The sequence below is a fragment of the Diadema antillarum genome, unplaced genomic scaffold (genome assembly GCF_040938485.1).
Source record: "Diadema antillarum isolate AM-2024a unplaced genomic scaffold, OU_Dant_1.0 seq00000398_RagTag, whole genome shotgun sequence".
NCBI classification, from domain to species: Eukaryota; Metazoa; Echinodermata; class Echinoidea; order Diadematoida; family Diadematidae; genus Diadema; species Diadema antillarum.
In genome coordinates this window covers 826,576-844,790 of record NW_027271389.1, presented here as the reverse complement: position 1 = coordinate 844,790, position 18,215 = coordinate 826,576, and the positions used below count along the sequence as shown (strand labels likewise).

The 18,215-nt window shown below is 38.6% G+C and overlaps 1 protein-coding gene across 1 annotated transcript; it reads right to left on the bottom strand.

Annotated features, from left to right (window-relative positions):
- Window positions 1-315: 315 nt before the first annotated feature.
- Window positions 316-17,920, bottom strand: LOC139732023 (quinone oxidoreductase-like). Its single transcript, XM_071642899.1, has 8 exons — window positions 17,816-17,920; window positions 16,086-16,235; window positions 10,155-10,315; window positions 8,948-8,999; window positions 5,080-5,232; window positions 4,376-4,477; window positions 3,522-3,617; window positions 316-480 (listed from the first exon to the last, which is right to left on the bottom strand). Exons 1-8 carry the CDS (start codon window positions 17,918-17,920, stop codon window positions 316-318), a joined length of 984 nt encoding a protein of 327 aa, XP_071499000.1.
- Window positions 17,921-18,215: the final 295 nt, after the last annotated feature.

Here is an 18,215-nt window from a genome sequence, read left to right as displayed (position 1 = left end):
GCCTCGAAAAAAGAGCGAGCATGACTTAAAGAGGAATATTAGACATCCCACTGAAATTCTTTAGAACCCAAACTTGATAATATTGTTTGCATTCATTACGATTACGAACATTCACGAAGAGTTGCCACCATCATCTTCCCAATAGAAGCGTCGCCTCCATATTATAAAGTCTGGTACTAGCCCACATCCACTCTTGATTTTGTTTCTGTCTCTCTTTCGGAACCGACGGTATTTTGTTGTTGTTGTTGTTGCTGTTGCAGTTGTTTTCTTTTTGGTCATTGTTAACAGTTCAGGGGAGTCGGAAAGTGTCCCTCATTATTCCACCAGCAGGATGATCTTGCCGCTGGCGCCTCGGCGGTTCTCCACGTGCAGATGACTATCGCTCACTTCTTCCAGCTTAAATTTTGTCCCGACGTATGGCTTCAGCCAGCCCTCGTCGACACCACGGTATATGGTTTCATTCATGCGTTTCCTTGTCTCCTGCGGGACAATAATGATAATAATAATAATAATAATAATAATAATAATAATAATAATAATAATGATAATGATAATGACGGTAAAAACAAACGTCTAAAGTTCAAATGCAATTCCACCCCGTCATTCATCATTGACTTCAGTTGATATAGGGGTAAATTCAAGACAGTTTTGTCGTGGTATCATCAAAATCAGAATTAAAATGTAGACAGTTTATGAGATTTTCAGCGTTTCATGTGTACGCATGTTTGTCACCAAATTTATGCAGTACACATTTGCTTTGCCATAATGGTCCCAACAACGTAAGCAAACTCAAAAAGGCGATGCTGTATCGTTTCTTCCTATATATAGTTCTTGCTATGCTAAGGAGTTAGCAAGACGAATTTAGGAGCCATCTTTTCGTCTTGACTTAAAATCAAAATGGAAGAGGAAATGTTGCGAAGATTTGTATACAACGAAGACTCAAGCTGACAGTATCATCATGAGCATTACTTAAAGTTGCATTTTGCGGTTGCAACAGGTGTCCCCTTTTCGTGAAAATAACACGATTTGATAGTTCTGTAAAACGTTTTATTGTTAAGTCTCTTATTTTGTCGCTTTGAGTGCGTATAGCAAAGTGTGGGATTCAGAGAAGATTTGAGAGATTTGAGTTTCTTTGTAATGTAATGTAGATTGTAAGATTTGACCAGTTTAGATTATAATGTACAAGGGCTATGATCATACAGTACGTCCCCCCCCCCCCAAAAAAAAGAGAAGAATACAATCGGAGTTTTGCATTGATAACACCAAATATTATTAAACCGTCTAAATGCTACTTCAGGGTCTTAAAAATAACATCTTAGCTCTTAGCAGAAAACCCCATTCAATTTGGTTAAGCGGCCACAGAGAAATATGGATCGTTGTAAAAGCATGTCATGAGTCTGATTCTTCCAAGTTTAGCACTTGGATGCTCTTGGAACTGCATATTAATCAATGTGTAAACACAGTAGACAGAACTTGGAGGGAAGGAATTCCTGACATGCTCTACAAAAATCCTAATTAATATTTTCTCTTTGACTATACGGAAGCAAATCGGATGGGGTCTACTGCAAGACGTGGGTAGTAAGTAATAGTTTCATTCCCTGAAATTGTATTTGGATTGAATCACAATTTTTAAAGTTATCACTGCTGAGGGTCCCATCGTATTTCTTCTTCTTTTTGAGGGGGGGGGGGGCATACGGTACGTTTGTAACTGTTTCCTACACGTGAAAAATTCTCCTCTGGGTCGATGTGTGCACGAGAGTGATACAGTAAAGTCACATGTTCAGTACTCTCTTCCCCCGGATGGCCGGTTCTATTTCTTGGTAGGCACCAATGGCAATCATAAACTTCAACTCTTTCGTAATAGCTCACCCTAATGTATATCAATACTTGGGGTGCTGTCATTAAATTTGATAGTACCATTGAAAATGCAGGCTATCATAACACGTAAACAAAGTGTGGCAGTTTGGCTCATGTCACGCAATGCAAGTCGTTGTTAGCACAAAACGCAAGATATGAAATAAAAAGACATAAAGTAATTCAAGTTACTATGCCCGGTAATATAATACAGATATTGCTTGTTAAGAGGTGTAGTATACTAGTAATTGGCACCCCCACGGAAGTTATATTTTTCCCAAGAGATCATAATTCAATCGCATTTAGAAAAAAAGAAAAGATATCTTTCCGCTGACTGCTGACAAGCGTTATATTGCAAGAAGAGGCACTAGCACGTATTATAATTCATGATTTTACATAAATATTCATCAATTCATTCTGGTCCTGTCGGCAGCCGGTAAATTTTGGAATCATAATGATCTGACGTGACGTCACAACAGACAATATAACAATTCTGATCCTCGCTGCACTAGTCATGCAACTACATTATGACCAATCAGCGAACAGTATTTATGTAGATTATTTGATGTGATTAAAAGCTATTAAACGATAAGTAAAACATTGGCAGTAGGGGGGTAGGGTTAGGGGCCTCTAGTTAGCCTGAGTATAGTAGTTAAAAAGAAAACAATTTACACCCAGAAACATTTTGTAAGGAAAAAATAAATACTCCTTATTCATATACTGACTCAAAACTCATTGGTATAAAATAGCATAATATTGATTATTATGTTTATTAGATTTGAATCTATTCATATAATTATGTCAGATGCATTACCGACATTGCGCTGTTACGTGTATATGTAAAATAATCATTTTAGGCTTATATATTTTAATTTGTATTGTTATTTTCATTCGTATGTTTTGTATTGTGTTATCTTTGTTTGGAAAGCGCATTGAAATTCTTTTCAAGTCTGAAATACGCTATATAGAAATTTGTTATTTATTATTATAGTAGTTATTATTATCATTATTATTATTATCATCATCATCATCATCACCATCGGAAAGATCGAATAGACAGATAAACAGAGCAGTTAATATTTCATTGAAATTGAAAATAAAGTCATAGGATTTTGTGGTTTCATTGTGCACGTCATAACAGTAATATCGCTTACATTCGCATTTGCAATGATATCTCCCAGCAATACATAATAGCCTCGGTATAGGTATAGGCCTGACGTGAAAATATTGACATCCTCTGTCAATGAGTATTGGCAATAGCAACTACACTTTCCCCTTCAGAGTGTCAAGATGGCTGCGTGAATACAAAGTAAGAATGAATAGGTGCGAAGGATATCTCTCGTTCTTCTCTTTAAATACATTTTTGAAAAGGAAATCGTGTGTAGATTTGTGTGTCAGGACCCTCGGGAAGATAAACGTCAACACTCGGAAGGCATCCATTCGGAAAGGCATTACATAATCATGATATTGTGACTTTTATTGACATCATTAGTTATATATGTTGTTTTCTTTTTGTTCTGACTAATGTGAGTGCATATATCACTATATCATGGGTATCATTGTCATCACTTTTGTTGTTAGCATTGTTAACGTTGTTTTGTGTTAAAGTGTGTGTGTGGGGGGTGGTGGTTCCGCGGCCCCTTTTGTTGATAAGAAAAGAAACTCACCGCATCGCAAAAGAAAAGAGCGCACCCCATTACAGTTGTCTCCTTGTACACCAAATTCTGCGGCGTGCATAGAGTCTGCCCGCGTTTTCCCAGAACCTGTACTCAGAGAAGACAATCATAAAAACAAAACAGTAATTATAGGGCAAGTGTGAACTCTACCTAGTTTGGGAAATATACATCAGTCTCTGTTAAAAAGAAATGTTTCCAAACATGTCACATAGTCATTCGTCGCAAGACATGAAGTTAAATCTTGTAGGACCTTCTATTTAAATTCCGATGATTTTCCACAAATATACTCGACGTTTGGAATGAAATGCTTTATGGTAACCCAAACCGCTGATATTGCCATGAAAGGGCAAAAACAACGATACTAAGAACAGATTAAGTCTCAAAAAGAGACGTCGACGTCCATTTCATTAATTTCTTTTTCGTGTTTTCAAAGTGGCTCTCGTCATTCTCTTTTACACATCCCGTCGTCCATGTATTATTATACATATTTATCAATCCATCCATGGATACTTCATTCATCCGTTCATGTTAACATCCCGTCATGTCTTAATCTTGGCATTTGAAAGGACTGTTCTGTGAAACCTCATGGGCATCCAGAAATACAAGGGAGATAATAAATTTATCTGATAAAATGTTGGTTTTCGTTTGCAGACTAGTTCAATCAGGGGAAACTTTCGCCGAAAGTGTTGTATTGCATAAGTACACAAGTTCGGCGTAACCCGCATTACAATACAATTTAATAAACAATAGCGTTATGTCAGTAGGAGTTAAACTGACACACAATGTAAATGATAGCTAATAAATATCTCCGATCCACCGGATGGGTTTTGAGAACGGACACGTACCACGATACGGCCCATCCTAGCAGCCAGCTCCATGTCCAGCTCGAAATTCACGTCAACGTTCGTCTCGATGATGACGTCCACACCCTTAGGTCCAAACGTGTCCTGAAAAAGAGAGATTGAGATTGAGACAGTCAGACAGACAGACAGACAGACAGACAGTCAGAGCAGGAAAATGTTTTAGATACATTACATACAACTTTAACCAAATTCCAACTAAAAAAATGCGAATTTTTTTCAAAGTGTGAGAGAGGTTAATCTGAAGATTATCTTCTTTTAAAAAAAATTCAGGTCAAAAAGAAATTAGGTGAAGATCCAGATGCAAGGGGAGACTTGCGGGGCCATAGTGACGTCATCATCTACTCTAACTTGTACAGGTGACCAATAACCCTTTTACTGTTTTTTAGAAAATTGAAAATCTTTAATTAGAAACATCAGTATAAAGCGACATATAAATGCAATTATTATTATTATTATTATTATCATTATTATTATTATTATTATTATTATCATTATCATTATTATCATCATGATTAATTCCGTGATTTTGCGATTTTTTGTAGTGTCTAAGTCCAATACGATGGTCGAGTTTGCGAATTTTCGGCACAGTCGCTTTTCCCAAGTCAACCTGGAACGCGAGCCGAATTGCCACCTGCACCAAGTTAGTGTTAAAATGTCGTAAACTTCAACTTAATGAAACTCTTTACCCGGAGTTGCTGTTTGAAGGTTAGACTTTTGTAATCGAGCACGACATCGGCACCCATCTCCTTCACGAGCTTCCGTCCTTTCTCGCTGCCAGCGGACCCGACTACCTTCGACGCGCCCAGACCACGGGCCAGCTGAACAGCTGCCAAGCCGAACTGTAAAGGGGCAGTAAATATTAATGAGTTGGGGGGGGGGGGGGGTTGACGAGGGAGGGAGGAAAAAGGGGGAAGCAGCGTTTTACTAGAAGATAATGTCAGTGAAAGGTATAAAAACACGGATATTGCTACTTGTTGAAACATGGCAAGGCGCCTTGGTCAAATGAGAAGCAAGAAACAATTTCTGCCATGATGAAGGCTTTAACATATTTAGTGGCGTATTTGCCGGACTTCAGCCTTCTCGCTAAACGCTGGCGTCACACTGTCCAAAAATAATGAGCAAAGATAGACACGAGATATAAAAGGAAATATTCAAATTCGGCTCTGATCGCACAAACATTCGTATTCGTGTATTGGCATCGTTCTCCTTCAAGTTTAAGCCCCCGTTCCACTATGCCGTTCTCGCTACGATTTGACAATTTTCTCAGATCGGGAAGGATCGGTTAAAATCTGAGCCGATCTGGACACAGTACGATGTTAGAACGCTCTAAGTACGCTGCAGTTACGACCACCAAGTGCTTTCTACGCTCTTACTACGATGATCGGGAATTAGACATTGCGATCTCTGCCGCTGCCAGTACGCTTTAGAACGATGTAGCTACGCTGTTAGTGCGATGTTGCCGATGTTATCCGATCAATGCACGCTGTATCTACGCTCTGAACGATCTATACGATCTTATCACGATGTTACCCCGTTCAGAGAGCTGAAAAGTGCCCGATGTGCCCCGATGTACCCCGATTCGACTGTGGGTCAGCAGTCAGTCAACTTATTAACATGCAGAACCGAAGAAATATACTGTGGACCTCGAAGATTCATTCTTCTTTTTTACTTTCGATTTTCAAAGTTGTTGTTGCTTCGTTACTCTCACTACTCTTTCTTCATCAGCGAGCCCGTGCTTCTGCGCCTCCAGTGCCCTGGTTATGACCCACCATTTCCCTCTCCCCTCCCCCCCCCCCCCCCCCTTGTCCACCTCGGACTTACTACCTTCTTCACAACTATATCTTTCTATCCTCTCATCTAGTTTTTCCTTACAAGAGAGCCGCCATGTGTTTGTTAATGTGCGTCCGTATGTGTGCATGTATGTGTGTATTACTCTGTCTGTCTTTTCTTTTTTGCTACCGCTTAGGGAAATTTGTTGTTGTTGTCTTTTGCAATTATATATTTTTCTCAATGAGGGGACTGCATTCTAATACTACAAGCTCTGCTTTTTAGCAGTCCCCTCCATTTCCAGCAATATTTTGTATGTATTTACCACAGTGACGTAACTGTCATTTGTATCTCTGTTGATAATTTGCCTGTATCTCTTTTACAATGTTATTCTGTTCATCGCATTGTGGTACTGATTTCATGACGTCTGTGTATATGAGCGTTTCTTTGTATTTGTTTATTATTTGTTTGTTGGAAGTGAAATAAATCAACTTGAACTTGAACTTGAAGAGCCTCCTCAACTCACGGTTCTTTTGCAGCAATGCATTGTATAAACAAAGACGTGCTGATTTTTCAAAGGATTTTTCTTGATGTCCTTGCTTTTATAGTCCGTCTTCCTCCAGCTGTAGATGATTTCATATTCTTCAAAATTCTGCTATGTCCTCTTCCTCCTCTTTCAGCATCACGTGCAGTCTCTTTTTCTTCGCCTTTTGGGTAGCTGCTTCCTGCTTTCTTCTCTTCTTTTTCTTCATCTCTTCTTCTTCTTCGAAAATTACAGCTAAAATTACTTCCCGTTCTTGTGCCGATGTTACTACGCTCAGAAAGACCTTGTTACGCTCATCCCGCTGCGTTTACGCCGTCATTACGCTCTCCCCGCTGCGTTTACGCTGTCACTACGCTCTCCCCGCTTGCCGTACGATTAAAAATATGTCAATTTTGATCGGGGAGATCGGGAAGAAATTTTGAACCGGTTCAAAATTTCTTCCCGATCTGAAAAACTGCCCGCTCCAATCCCGACCTCCACACGCTGCTGCTACGATGCTTCCGATCCCCGTACGCTTTTGCCGCTCTCTCCCGATCTGCTAGTAGATCGGGACAGATCGGGGTCCAAATCGTGATAGTGGAACGGGGGCTTTATCTTCTTTATAAGGATTCACATCTTCGTGTACCCTTCGTGCGTGGTCCGGGTGCCTTTCGTGTGACATTGTGTAAGCATTGTACCTGCTTTGGCTGTTGATTGGCTTTTAACCATGTTCGGGTCAATTTAAAGGAATGGTATACAAGTTTTGGTTGACATGGGGATTCAGGGGCCAATTAAAGGGATGGTATATTTTGGCTGAGATGGGGATTCAGATTTTTACTTTTTGCGAGATTAGCTAGAAACCACTTACAAAATATTAAAGCGCATACAATTCTAAGAGGAATTCAAAGTTTCATTGACGAAAATTGGGTATGAAATGACTGAGATATCAAAAATCATAGCAAAAGAAAGTGGTCCTAATAAAAGGTGGGTCCCATCTCTTATTAGAACCTCTTTGTTTTAGGATATCTCAGTCATTTCAAAACCAATTTTCATCAAATAAACTTTGATCTCCTTTTAGAATTGTATGCTCTTTCATATTTCATGAGAAGTTGCTCATTATCTCACAAAAAAAGTTGGCAACCTTAAACCCCATTAATCAACCAAAACTATACCATTGCTATACTTCAGAACTTGATATTCGTATTGTCACCTTGTGTTAATTTCGGGACAGCGTGACACCATGAAAAAGAGTTATTAAGTCGCCTTACGCCTTCTCACCCTAAGCGAAGCATCGTGGTGAATTTCAACAATTTCAGTCTCCCCGTATCAGATATTGAAGCTCTTTTATCGTAATGAATAAATAAAGGAATTGAAGAATTAAAGAGATTAAAGCCAACTTGAAAATGAACTGCATGTGGAATTATATTCAAAGCAGGGTCAGCCAATATCTGTCTGTAGCAAATCTAGCACATCTTCTCCTCTCTGTATGGATAGCCTCTTTCTTTCAGTATCTATCATTGTTTCTTTAATAAGTTGCTCTCTTTTATCATAACATTTTAGTGTGCACATCACAGTGTTCGAAGGAAGCAACGTCGAATCGAATCGAATCAAATCAGATCAAAATAATGAAAGTAGGCCAAAAGCCTAGAACACTACAATGATAATGCGTCCCCGAGTGTTTTTGTTCTGTACCGTATGCCCCCCCCCCCCCCCAAAAAAAAATACAACGGGAGCCTCCGCAATGATAACTTTAAAAATAGAGAATCAATCCAAATGCATATTGCAGAAACCCCATCCGATTTGCTTTAGTGATAAAAGAGAAATGAGTTTTGTAGAGCATGTCAGGAATCCCTTCCCTCCAAGTTCTGTCATTCCCCCCCCCCCACACACATTATGCAGTTCCAAGAGCATCCAAGTGCTAAACTTGGAAGAATCAGACCCATGACATGCTTCACAACAATCCACATTTCTCTGTGATCGCTTGACCAAACTGAATGGGGTTTTCTGCAAAATATAGCTAAGATGTTATATTTTAAGACCCCGAAGTTTAGACCATTTAGATAGTTAAATCATATCGGAAGTTATCAATGCGAAAATCCAGTTGTATTCTTTTTTTTTGACATTCTGTATATAATAGGCCTGGGTGCCGCTCGTGTTATTAGGTGCGTGGTATGAATTCACAAGTAATATAGGCCTATCATTTTTCATGCCAGTTACAACGCAAAAACTATAAAAAATAATGAAATGAAATAAAAGCCACTTACCCCGCCACTAGCGCCTTGCACGAGAACGGTTTCTCCCTTTTTGAAGTTAGCTCTATAAACGAAGCACATGGTAAATTTTTAGAGAAAGGATGAAAATAAAATCATACAAAAACCCGGCGTATATAATAAATAGCGTGATAACATTTGATACTGCTATCAATACCGCATAATTGGGTATGCGTTTCCTCTATGTACTGGTATTTGCGAAGTTTACGAGCCACTGAATTCAATATCGTTTGTCAATAATGTTTGCGCTGACGCAAATAATCTCTCTTCCGCCTTCCGTCTCCTTCTCACGTTCCTCGCAATGATTACGGTGCAAATCCGGTAAAGTGACCTTCACATTGGCAATATATTCTTATATAAAGAGATTAAAGCTAAAATTCTGTCTCATGTATCAGTTTAGACAATTTTTTTTTTCATGATTTTGTTCAGATGTAAAGAAAACCATACTATATATTTTAGGTCGGTTCAATCGAATCTGCCTCTGAGGAGACCAGCAAAATTCAGAGTTGCCAATTTAATGCCAAGACCGTGAGGATAATATCTGCAGCAACATCCTTAAACCTAAAACTTCATTTCGTCCTTGCCATTTTCATGCTTCTACTACAGTGTTTGGTGACCCTAATAGTTCATGGTGTTTAGCATTCTTACCACGTCTTCCAAAATAAAAAGTGATCGTTGCTATACCATGCACGTGTAATGAGCTGAACCATTAGAATACTACTAGTTCCAGTCATAGTGCAAAGGGGAAAAATGGAGTGAATATCACATGACAATTGGTTGTGATATACTGTTTACAGATAACGCACACAATGAAATTTATACAGGTAGCATGGCTATTATTAGGAAATGATATAGTCACACATGAGGACTACTGTAACAAACTGAGAAACGATCTAATATCTCCCCTATGAAGTACTGCTTGTCACTGCAAACCACTCCCATTTTCAAAAAACGAAAAGTATAGCTAATTTTAGAAATAGGATCTTAAATCTTTAATGTGCTTCCATTTTCAGAATCTATTAGGCATTCAGCAACTGAGAGGCTTCTGCAAATTCTGATACAGGAACAAACAAATAAGAGCACAGAAAGGCTCAAATAATGTTAAAAGAATCCCCCTTTTTACCCCTCCTTATTATGAAACCCGAACAATGCAGTAAAATCATGATTAAAAGAAAGATATTAAAAAGATAAAATTCTTTACCTCGTAAGAGCCCTGATACCGCACATGTAGGGGTTTGGCATAACAGCACCCTCCTCAAAGGTTAGCTTGTCATGTAGCTTGAAGACTCGGCTCTCGTCTGCCAGGCAATATTCGGCGTAAGTGCCTGTGATCGGCTGAAAGACGTACACCCTGTCGCCCGTCTGTGTGCAATATTGTCAGAGGCAAATTGAAATCCACATTCAAAATTCACTTTAATTAAAACAGAAAAGTCAATCAAAAGGGGGGTTAAACGTTCTCTCAGCAACAACAACAACAACAACAAAAAGATTGTAGACAGAAAGAAAGTTATTGAACTCTTTAATTCTTTTAAAATCGGGTCATCTATTCATGATCATCTCCATAAAGAGGTGACGTCGTTATGACGTCACAGATTATTTTTCGCTGGTTCGTACACAATGACAAACCACAGAACTTCAAATATATTCTCACATGAAGTGACGATGTCAGCGCCTCACGTACTCTTTAATTCTATCAGAATCGGTCTCATTTATTCATGTTCATCACCATAATGAGGTGACGTCGTTGTGACGTCACAAGTGATCTTTCGCTGGTTCGTACACAATGACGAATCACAGAACTCTAAAGAAATTCTCATATGAAGTGACAATTCGACGCCTCACGAATCTCCTATTGGTATGTGTACGTAAATATCAAAAACAGCTTGGTTTTTCTCCAATCACCTAACAACTTTATAATGCAAAACCCATCCCCACAGAAGTTATCATCTTTATTGGTCATAAGGACATCGTCAAGGTCACAAGTTCTACTTTTCTCGCTATCATTGCTATAAATGTGAACTTAAAGGCCAGTAATAAATAACACTTAAAGGCAGAGTGGTATGTCGAATAGCAGGGGCGGGTCCAGGAATTCCGTACAGGGGAAGCGCCTTTACAAACTAAAAGGGGGCGCAGGTGCCCCCCTCCCCCCATTTTTTTAAATTTCTTTTGTTTTAACAAAAAATAAAGAGGGGCGTGCACCCGGTGCACCCCCTCTGGATCCGCCACTGATTAGGGAAACTCGTGAGACAATGACGTCATAAACTCGTTTGTTTAAAGGAGACCTCCGGATGATATTCAGATTTTTACATTTGAACAACTATTAATTAGCTGTACTGAGGACTGAGTTTCGGAATTTGTGATAATTAGGATGAAGAATAAGAATATATATATATATATATATATATTTATTTAAATCTAGAACAAATTGCAATGAACAAGGATGATGACATGGCAGAGTCACCATAAGAATGCATGAGTCGGGGCTCAAGGAAGCAGAACAAAAGAAGAAGGCATGCATATATCATAAACAGGTGAACTCGCAAGCAAGCGGTATTGTAATGGAATTACACCGCTACATTTCTGAAATATGTGAACCTCTTATGTCATCATCCTTGTTCGGTGTAATTTGTTTTAAGGTTTTTCAAAGTATTGTTTTTCTGCTCAAGAACCACAATAAATTCCACAAATCTATAGATGGAGTTGTCGATTTATGTATCACATGATGTGACATTATGAAAATCGTCTGGAATGTCCCTTTAATGTACTACATGCTGTGATGGATGTGGTTGAGATCAATATCTGTGAAAGCACGTGACTCTTTTAATAGTTTCTCGTTGACTGAAGGGCCCTACCATTGATTAGTGCACAAAACATCACATAAGCGAAGTCTGTATATATAGTACAAAGATGATAAAGTAACGACTAACATTGCCAATGAAGGTACTAAGCTAAGTCATCGCAACACAACAACGTGTAACAAGTGTAATAAGACATTGATTTGAAGGATACATATTTGTCTTTTTTTTCAATTTCCTCATTAAAGGAATTTGAGAAAAGTAAAGAATCCTCAAGGATATGACGTCATCAATTCCTCCACTAGGCCTACTAGTTCAATTCACTTTTTTTTGTCTGCATTCCGTGTTCAATACAAAGTATAACAGAATTTTGGCAATATGTCATAAATCATTATATTGTATGAATTATTCCAACGCCAGGGGTCTTGGCAGGTTAGTTCCCCCTAAAAAAGAAGAAAATGAAATAATATTTCTTAGCGATCACAACATAAAACAGTCGAAATACTACAAAAACAAATTTAAAAAGTTCATTTTAGTTATGAAATTGAATAATGGGGATTAATCATATAAACCTAAAGAGAGAGAAAAAGAAACCCACAAAATTATTACAGATAGAATAACAGGTAGTAATAATAATGATACACGCTTTTATAACGATTACCAGTAGATCTCGTGCGTCCCTGTATGATCATGTGAATTTAATAAACATCATTATGGATCTTTATCTCCTCATTTTTAATGATCATCACAACATTGCGTGTAATAGCTTCGGCTTATACGAGTAGTGTCTGCATGCAGCTTTCAAGCATTGTCTACGAGCAAGGACTGATTTTTATTTATTTATTTATTTTTTGGTACACGTCACGAGACCGACATCAACGAGTCATGCACCCCACGAGTCATACAGATCACGTCATATAGCTCACTAGTCATACAACCCATGAGTTATACAGCTCGCAAGTCATACATCCCATTAGTTCGACACTAAGATAACAATCACTAGGCCCACGAGACCGACACATTAAGCGCCGTGTTGTATCTGTCAAACTCTTGGGCTGTTTTTACCTAGTATAGTGTCGAACTCATGGGCTGTATGACTCTTGGATGTCGGTCTTGTGGGATGACCACCGATTTTTTTCCCTCTTCTGGGCTGTTATGAATATTATGTTCGTTTAGCAGAATTATATATATAGAGAGAGTATGTAAAAGTATAAAGCAAATAATACGAACAATACAAATATGAAGTCGAATTGACACATGTACCGCTTTGTATCATTTTTTTAGGGGGATGAATTAACTATTGAATTGAAAACGGAACAATAATCGTATTAATGTCGTCATTGACGTACTTGAAATAACAGTTTCACTTTTTTAAACCCACAAACAGGGATAAAAGTCACGTCCTTAAAATGCAAATCAGATGAGATGATACTTTCGTTTCTCTTACAAGTCTCATAGATTGACCTGCACACAGATCTGGGACCCATTCATGCCATTTCATTAAAAGTTGGTATGATAACAACTCTTGCTGGAATGTCAATTGTCATGACAACAACAAGAATCCAGCTTCCTGATTTGTTGTTGGTATTGGAAGTTGCCATTCCAGCAAGAGTTGCTATCCTAACATCTCTTATGAAATGGGGCCCTGTACACTCGATTCCCCCCCCCCCATTTCAGGAATTATAAAGGAAAACAAAAATGGAAAACAATAAAGTGTGGGGGCACAGTGGCATAGTGGATAAAACTCTCGACTCCTGATCGGAGGACCCGAGTTCGAGTCCCGCCCAGTGCTTGCGTCCTTGGACAAGATGTTTTACCCACCACGTCCCTCTCGACCCAGGTGTATAAATGGGTACCTGGCAACGCTAGGGTAATAATAATGGCAGGGCCCTCTGGTAGAGCAGTGGAACCACTGAAGAGGCTACTCTGGGTAAATAAGACCGTATTATTATTATTATTATTATTATTATTATTATTATTATTATTATTGTTATTTTTATTATTGTTATTGTTATTATTGTATTACACGCATAATCGAAGTGTAGAGTTGCAGTGACTAAGCAGGAAAGATGCTTTGAGTTACATCATGTTTCTTTAAAAACCAACAAGCAAACATGATTTTTATTACATGATTTTGTCAACACAAGAGGAGGAATTTACTCTTTAATCTACACATCACATCGTGATATCTGAACAATATACTGCTTTGTGAAAGCATGCGAACGTCCAGCAATTTTTCATCTTTATCTCCAGTTCTGATGACACTTCTATATACTGTTCTAGTTAAAAATGTATTTGAAGTTAACTATGTATATCGTTTACAGTTAATGTCATTAAAAATAACGTAATAAATACAATTAGCGTCATTTCATTGTAAAAAATTCACTTTGTTGTATATTGTTAGCCTATGACGTCCCAAAAACCATCTCTCTGTTGTTTTACCTACTCTATCTTAAATTCATTTATTCTTATGGATATTCATATTTAGTGTTTGAGAAGGACAAATGTAATTTCTTTGTGATTTGAACCCAATTTTCGTTTGATATAATTTTCTATTTCTGTTGCAGGATTGTCAATGGCCCCATATTCTCTATTTACATTAATAAATGACTGTCAAATTGGCAGCACGTTTTGGAAGACAAAGGGTGATAGTTTTCTCTCAAATTGGCCACGTATCGTATTTTCTTCTGATATTGTGCAGTTTCACCTGGTCGTATGCAAACGTTAGGATGCACAGCACAATTCAGAGTTGCCAATTTACGGAGGACACTGATAATAAGTTCGCACTACAAAATTTTATCCCACGACTTAATGGGCAAAACGACATGATGCCAAAACAGATTGCGAGTGTATGGCATCTGCACAAAATAGTGATTGCTAAAGATGAATCCGACTTCAGAGCACTGTAACTTATGGCGGCCATCCTAGGGGGCTTCCAAAGAAGAACAAAAGCACTTTAAATGAGTTATGCACTGAGCCAGGTGCGTTGCTATGTAAGTGCTTATAAATTATCTTTTATTGGGCATATCGGAAGCCCCCATTTAGAAATTACCATAAAAACAGTATCTAAACCGAATTGGTCTATATAGTGCCTTAGAAGTGGTTGTGCGATGATTATAGCAGTTTCACTTAGCCTAGCGATCATGTCGCATCAGATGTTGATCCGGATGTTGATACAGTATTTACAATGTGTGTATATTGATTAAATGGTCTATACCTAAATACTGGTCGGTGATTGGTCATTATGCAACCACGTGACTAATATAGTGAGGATCGAAATTGTATTGTATTGCGAGCAGCGACGTGACGTCAGGTATAAAATAATATACCTCCAGAACCTGAATGGCTTCCGATGGAGCTATAGAATGAAATTATGTATATCCATGTAGACCAAAATAATATAACCAAGTTGACGGTCCCTTTGGTGTTATATTCACCCTTCGAGACAATGTTTTTCCTCAGTGCTGCGTGCTTCGGGAAACTATAACTCCCGCAGGGATATATCAAGTGTTATATCATACAAGGCAATGTCTATACTCTGTATTATTACCTATATGAGGTAGTTTTGCGGGGCAATTGTAGTTGGTATTTTGATCGGTCGTCGAGGTCAGCGGGCGATATTAGTGCGTATCACCCTCCATCCGGGTTTCGCCATTCACTTTACATGTAAACATTCCGGTCAATCACAAAAAGGAGACATTCACAAATCCGGGACACACACACCGCAAAAGAACGCCAATAAATCAACTCATATAAGGTCAACCTCTTCCAGCAGCACTACGCGTCAAACAATGACGAGTCCATTTGTGCTCAATAACTGCATAGGCCTAGTGACCATCAGTTATTACAACTTTCCAAATTGAAACAGAAGAAAAAACAAAGTGTAAATACGTTCAGATGTTTGAAGTTCGCCTGTTACAACTATCATGTATCTTGGAAGTTGGAGTTGAATGATGTATATTGATGAACAATTTTACAATTATTCGACATGTTGGTGATGATCTACAAGTAAGTCAAATGTGGCTTGATCTATATCATAGCGTATAGCCGTATTCACATATTTTCCTAATTAACCAAAGGAATAGGTATTGATTATGATATTGACTGGCCTTGAGGGAGATACCAGAAAAAAAAAATACTGCATGGGCAATATTTTCTGGTATCTCCCTAAAGGCCAGTCAATATTGTATGATTGTCAAACATGTGAAAACTGAATTTCCGTATTGGACAATAAATCATGATTAAAAAAAATCAAATCTTTTCAGATCACCGGGTGAATAAGAAAGGAGAAATCAGATGATGATCATGATGATAATGATTAACGCATGATAACATACCGCTAAACTTGTGACACCTTCTCCGACCGAGTCGATCACCCCAGCTCCGTCGATGCCGAGCGTAAACGGCGGCGTGTACCAGCGCCATCCCGTCGCCCGTATCCGAAGGTCCAGCTCGTTTATTCCTACGGCTTTCATTTTGATCAGCACCTTTTTTTTTGTTATTGGGGAGGAGGTTCGTTCCGATTTGATAACAAAAAAAATTAGAACAATGACATCATAAAAGTCTACATGAATACAGTTTGATATCTTGACATGATTATGTTTTCCCTATACACCTCTCTGTGGTTCAACGGATTAACGTGTGTGTGTGTGTGTGTGTGTATGTGTGTGTGTTTGTCTGTGTCTGTGTGTGAAGAGGATGTCCTCTTCCCTTCAAAAACGCCTAATGATGAAAGCACGACATCCATTTCATTCATCATGTTTATACATTAAAGTATCAATTTTGTGCATCCCCCGCCCAAATTAACACCTTCGTGAGCAATGGTGAGTTAAAGACGATACCATAATGCAAAAGCTGCAGATTCCATTTGGTATAACGTTTACAAAACGAACATGACGGGGAACAGCCCCTATATTTCACTAAAAGGAAATATGAACCTATAAAATGCCACTTTCCTTATTGGTTTGCACATACATGTATAAAAAGACGACAGAAATGTAGGAGCAGCGAAAATATCATCGTTCCAATCCCCCTCCCTTCCATTGAACAATAAAGGTGTTGCGGGTCTTTGTCTATAGCAAAGGTGCAAAATTTCAGAGCTTGCTCGCTCCGTTTGTTCTTATCGATAAAATAATCTATTAGTTATCCTGAATTTACGTCGCCTATATCACATACACAAGAAAGTGTAAGCAAATCTATGTTTACGTGTGTAAGATAACAGTGAAGGCATTATATTTCCACGTTAAATGTATACAATGTCGTAAACATTTATACGTCGCAGCCTTATAGAGTGGCGACACCCGAGCTATTATGAATTATTGTTGTTGAATACCATTTTTATATAGGATATGGACGTTATTATTGTTAAATTACCTGCATATCACTTTATCTAAACGTGCACAAAAATACGATTTTGACACACCAAAGTCCCAGCCATAAATCGGTGGGGTGGCAGGAACAACTGACTCGGATATTCCCATTTCTTTGAGGACTTTCGACGCCTCTATCGTAATCCATCTTAATGCAAAAGACACCTTAGAAAGTGATCTAAACCACAACTTTCATTAGCCGATAGACGTTTTTTTTTTTTTTTTTTTTTGTTCTTTACCCATCATCCCCCCTACACACACACGAATTTTGCGCACGTCTTACAAAAGGTCTGAGTTTATGAAAGAGTTACGGCATGTTTATTACTGGCTATATAGGGAGATTGCCGATCGTGACCGAGGTACCTGGTTAGCTCCTGGGATTATTATTGTTATTATTTTCTCTCTTTTTTGCCGGCTCTGCGCAGTCTTATGGTTAAACCAAGGAGGTAGTTCCTCCTTGGTTAAACGAAGATGTCTGTGTTTCTGAAAGAGTTACGAAATGTCTACTGTATTACTGGCTTTATAGGGAGATTGCTTATGAAAACTGTCGTACCTGTTTAGCTCCTGTGTCCTGGGAGCGAAATTTGTGCCCTTCGTAGTCTCATATTTAAACGAAAGGTCTGTGTTTTCTGAAACAGTTATACGAAATGTTTATAACTGGCTTTATATGGGGAGTTTGCCAATGGAAACTGTCGTACCTGGTTGGCTCCTGGAAGCGGAACTGGCGCAGACGGATTGACCTTCATCGTCTGAGCGCTACCTAGCTCCTCGATGACAACCGCCCTCATCGTTCGCCCCGCCATAGCAGCTGTTGTTGTCCTGCAAGTAAATAAAAAGTTGCCAGTGACTTCAAACCTGCAAGACTACAGTTGTGAGGCGTGCCCATAAACAATGCTATAACAATTTTATTGATGACAGTTGAAGATGGATCGTCAAATAACTTATTAAATGCATGCTATATCGGCTAGACCATGATTGACAGTCGATATTATGTCATAAAATGGGACGCAATTTCATTTTGACGTCCTCACTGGCTTTTTAATTCTGCAGTTTTGTCAAGTTGATTACACGTGGTGTGGCCAGAATGACCTTCGTAAT

Excerpts from the sequence above, each read along its gene's own strand:
- LOC139732023 (XM_071642899.1), bottom strand. The coding sequence starts at position 17,920 with ATGGCGGGGCGAACGATGAGGGCGGTTGTCATCGAGGAGCTAGGTAGC. Across the intron at positions 3,618-4,375 it reads CTAGGATGGGCCGTATCGTG|GTTCTGGGAAAACGCGGGCA; the intron begins GTACGTGTCCGT and ends CTCTGAGTACAG. Across the intron at positions 481-3,521 it reads CTCTTTTCTTTTGCGATGCG|GAGACAAGGAAACGCATGAA; the intron begins GTGAGTTTCTTT and ends ATTGTCCCGCAG.